The sequence below is a fragment of the Phodopus roborovskii genome, unplaced genomic scaffold, assembly GCF_943737965.1.
Source record: "Phodopus roborovskii unplaced genomic scaffold, PHOROB, whole genome shotgun sequence".
NCBI lineage: Eukaryota > Metazoa > Chordata > Mammalia > Rodentia > Cricetidae > Phodopus > Phodopus roborovskii.
In genome coordinates, this window is record NW_026126409.1 from 23,372,713 (window position 1) to 23,377,717 (window position 5,005).

A 5,005-nucleotide genomic window follows, 5' to 3' on the forward strand; every position below is an offset into this window, starting at 1 on the left:
ACTCAATGCTAGAGCAAGGCAATGAGAAACAAAAGTTCTTTCCCAAATTCATGTGACTTCCCTAAAAATGGGAATATTAAGATGTAATTTTAACTGTAAATCAAGTATTCTTCCCATTGTGACATAATGTTTCATTGTGCAGAGCAGCCCTAATCCTGCTGTGATCACCATATGGAATTAAGGAAACCAAAGAGTAACCTGTGAGACAGAACTATAGGTTAAATCTACACATAGAAGTCTGTCTTGGCATGAAGGAAATCCTGAGGACAAGTTCCATAGGTGTCTACTTAAAAAGCATAGACGTAGTCTCTTGGAAGATGATGATGGTGGTGGTGGTGGTGGTGGTGGTGGTGGTGGTGGTGGTGGTGTGTGTGTGTGTGTGTGTGTGTGTGTGTGTGTGTGTGTGTGTGTGTGTGTGTGTAAGAGAGAGAGAGGGGGGGGACATGGGGATCAATTAAAACACAACAAACCATCATTTAAGGGATTAAGTAAGTCTGAACACATAGGGATATAACTAATACTACACCCAGTCTAGTTCTTATTAACTGTAGCAGGCTTTCTTTTAGGCTACCAACCATCTCCCAAATCATGGCATAGAGACTTATTAATTTTGAATGTGTGGCCTTAGCTTAGCTCATATTTTATTCTGTTTCTCTTCATCTACATTTGTGTATGTCATACCTTCACAGCTTTTCTCATCTATCTGGCTGGAGGCTTGCCTGGCTTTTGGTTTGGCCTTCTCTCTGCTTGGCACCCTCTTCTGCCTAACTATTTGTCATCCGGCTTTTATTAGACCAAGGTGCCTTAGGCAGGCAAGGTGAAAAAAATGCAACACATCATTACATAATTACACAAATTCAGCAGAAACAAATGCAACACACTTTTACATAGTTAAAAAACGCAACCCATATCAGGTCATTCAAACCCTGGAATTGTTTACTTTGCAATAAAATTTCCAATTTATAACTATAATTACTATTAATTATTATGTGTTTGACTGTACAACAGGTCCTGTGTTTATGTTAACTACCTTTAATCACCACAACCCAGTTGCAAGGCTTAAGGAAATGCAATACTTTCTTCAGCCACATAGATACAGCAAAGAGCTAAGACTTGAACATTATATAACTTTTATTCAAATCCCATTCAGAGTTTTGTTTTTACTTAGCACTGTTTTAAGGAGTAAGGTATTTCCACCCCCTGCTGGTCTTGTCCTGCCACCATACCAGCCCCAATTAACACACAGAGACTCTGTATTTGATATAATGCTGTTGGCCAGTTACTTGTTTTTTATTGGCTAGCTCTGTCTTAATTATTAACCCATTTCTGTTAATCTAATATTTCCACGTGCTTTTGTCTTACCGGGGAATGGGGCCTGCATCTGATTTCCCCAGCCTCTCCATGTTGACTCCTCCTCACTACTTCCTTTTTCTTCCTTGTCTCCTAGTCCCTCCTATCTTCCTTTCCTATTGGCTAACTGTGCTTTATTCATTAACCAGTATGAGAAACATATACAAAATGACATCTCCTATCACACTGTGAACTGTTTACATGAATGAGTGTGTGGTAATAAGCCCCTTGATAGACAAGGATCCTTATTTAGCGTCTTGGTTTGATACATGCATCATATAGCATAGGGGTTGCCTCAATGAACATTTGTTGATTGATTAAAGAAAGGCATATTTGTCCTATGCATTCATTATCATCTGTGTGCTTTTTTTTTTTTTTTTTTTTTTTTAGTTGATAAGATTTTACTTTGACTTAGAACGTTTTTCCCTCAAGGAAAGAACAAAATTATCTGCATTAAAAATTCAGGTATCTGAAAGACTCAAAAGGCTATTTTTCACTTTGTTCAAGTTTTGTTTCCAGGCATTTAGCGTGTCGTACAGCTGTTGCCACTGCTGTTTTCCAAATGTCCGATGTGTGCTGTGACTGACAACTACCTTTCTCTGGGTCTGATCGATTTTGCAGTAGACCATTTTAGTTCTTACAGCATCAATAACAAATGCTTCGACATCATCAGCTCCAATCTGTAGCTCTTGCTGCATTGTATCGAAAGAAATCTCTTTATTTTCCACTGCCATTCCCATGAAAGTAAGGAGCCTCATTTTTGCCATATTTTGCTCATGTAACAGGTCAAGTGAATCAATGAAGTCTTTATTATTCTGATAGAACTTGACATATGATGCCAATTTAGCACTCACAAAAATGGTTAATAGATCATGGATAAGCTCCCCTTCCAAAAATTTGACTGGCTTTAGAGTAAGAAGATGGTCAAAAAGAAAGGCATTTGGATTCTTCAGTGCCTGAACAATACACCTGTGGGCATCAACTCGAGCCTGGGAAGCATTGTCTTCTGTGTAACTTCCCAGCAATTCCACCATGACCTTTGATGCAGCATCACTTTTCTTAAAATCCACGAGTGCCTCATAAAGTAGTCTCAGGAGGGTGTGTTTCTTTTCAGTGGTGAGCTTCCAGTCAGAAATCCACTTTCTTACCCAGCTCAGTTGGGATGAACTGGATGGCCCCACATGAAGCTGCCACCTTGATGAGGCTGCAGTGCACTGTGTATCTTACAGGAGTGTTCTTATCCATTCCATGGAAAAGGTTGCTGAGCAATTGTAGTCTCAGAGACAGGCGTTCACCTTCCCGAAACTTGACCAACTTTTCACATAGACTTTTAATCAATGCTTCTTGCTTGTCTGGTTCCAGGATCAAGAGGAGGGATACCACATTGTTCATCACACTTTCAACATCTTTATCATCTTCCTTCAGGCAAACATCACAGGCTTCAATAATTTGAGCTAAATCTACATGAAGTCCACCTTCCGAGTTCTCTTCTGAGATCTCAGCTCCTTTTGATTTCAAATAAGCACGAAGTTCAGCTGCCTGATCTTCTTCGCTGATGTCGATGAAAGCCGGGACACTCATGGTGAAGGCACGGCTGCGGAAGGCTCTCTGCTAGAGAACCACGCCGACCGGAAAAGGAAGAGCCATCTGTGTGCTTCTTAAAACAGTGAATTAGCCATGTCTACATCCTGAGACTCTACACTAGGTGAGCTGCTCGTATAAAGGAATGCATTACACCACACCCCCACCTCTCAATTTTGCTTGGACTCACACTCTTTTCATATTATAAATGTATTACTACAGATCACAAACCTTTAAAGTCTATGAGCTGTTTTTATCATCTGCACTGGGTAACACAAGACTTGGCACATTGTAGATGCTCAGAATAAAAATAAAATGCTACTTTTATTGCTCCTTTTGCTGACTCAAGATCATAAAGTATGGATTTTTTTAAGTGGACTGTACAGAAAGCTTGGTACCATTTGTTCAGTACCTACAGTCTATCCCTTCAAGAGAAGCACATGTTTGGTTGGCTGTGGAGGTTTGAAAGCTGTCCCACATGGACTGGCATAAATGATATGCCAGAGACATAAGACATTCTGCCAGGTTACAGCCACTGGGCTTCCTTGCAGTACTGTTCCAGAAAAAAGCAAACCTGTTTCCCAAAAGTGGTGGGGACCATAATACTGGTGTGAGGAGAACTGACATTTTAGGTCTGGAAATTGGAGGTTTTGGCATCCTTGGGAAAGAAATGATGTGGCCTTTTAGCGCCTGTAAGAATGGGTGCCAAATGTCTTTCCCTTTGAAACAGGAAACCATGTTCAAGTCTAGATAATTACCACTGAGCTGAGCCAAGCCCACAAATCCTTCTCAGCCAAGCAGCCCCATGGGGAGTTGAAATTTCCATTTATAATCGTTTACCTTCAGAAACTGCTAGTTTCCAGAAGCCAGCTTCATGCATATAACCTTGGGGTTACATCTGATTGAGGCTCCACCTAGCAATGACAGCTTACAAAACATGCATAAGAGAGGCAGATGTTTCCTGATGTAATTTAACAGAGGATGCTTGGAGGGGAAAACTGTGAAGCAGACTAGAGGACTCTTAGAAGTCAGCTAGCCTTTGGAGGACCACGAAGCCTGTCTATCTGGGACTCCCCAATCACCAAAATGAATAAACTGTTTTTCATTTGTTCCCCAGAGACTCTTGGAGACTCAAGAGAGAGACACAGTTCTAAAGTCCATCTGCTTCTTATTGCCTATCTAAGCAGAATCCAAACACAACAACGGCAAAATATTTAGCCAAGAAACAGAAGTAGCCAAAACCAATAATTCAAATAAAATAATAACCTGCTAAAACTGCAGCTTAAGTTGCCTGACTTGTCATCTGATAGTCTAACCAATGATCAAAAACATTCAGTAGTATTATTCATGTCTAATTAATTCAGAATAAGTTCTCTGCTATTTCAGATCCTATGGCTTATAAATTCAGAGTCATTAATAAACTGTCCATGCCTTAAGCTTTTATTTCTTTTGCTTTCTGGGGAAATCCATGTCACTATTTGTAGATTTCTCTAATCTTCATCCAACAGGACAAGAAGCTTCACATTAGTGATAACTGATTGTATTGTATATGGTGGGGGAGTGGATGCTAGCGAATTAGATGTAGACTGAGGAATACTGAAATTTCTGACAGTACATGGGAAAGTTAATAGCACCTCCCTCCTTCCTTAAGTGGTACAAGGTTAATAGATTACTGCCAAAGCATTTGAGGATGTAAAGAAACAGCATTCCAGCTGCTCTAGTCAGTTAAGGAAAGCCATGAGTCTTGTCAAGTCCTTTTGCTACTTCACAGCATAAAGCTGTCACTTCATTAATTAGATGAGTGCGTTGCCACGCGACTCCCGTGTGCTCACTCTTCATCACTGATCGTTGTCAATTTGGGCAATAAAACAGCAATTTAATAATCCCCCCTTACACATTAGTAACTATTTTATGATGGAGTTTCAGTTTCCTCGTGGCATTTGATTAATCAGTCTGAGGAGGCCTTAAATAGATATATTAGGAGTTTAATTAAAAGGCAGTGTGCAAAGAAACTAACAGTAAGGAGCTAAAAGAAAACAAGTTCACATGGTTGTGGAATAAAATTAAACATATT

At 39.9% G+C, this 5,005-nt stretch overlaps 1 protein-coding gene across 1 annotated transcript; it reads right to left on the reverse strand.

Moving 5' to 3' along the window:
- Positions 1 to 1,777: 1,777 nt before the first annotated feature.
- On the reverse strand, positions 1,778 to 2,987 carry LOC127220383 (eukaryotic translation initiation factor 3 subunit M-like). Its single transcript, XM_051182219.1, is given in 2 exon segments — positions 1,778 to 2,499; positions 2,501 to 2,987. Coding segments are annotated over 2 exon segments (1,119 nt in total). The 5' UTR covers positions 2,932 to 2,987; the 3' UTR covers positions 1,778 to 1,811.
- Between the last annotated feature and the right edge of the window lie 2,018 nt (positions 2,988 to 5,005).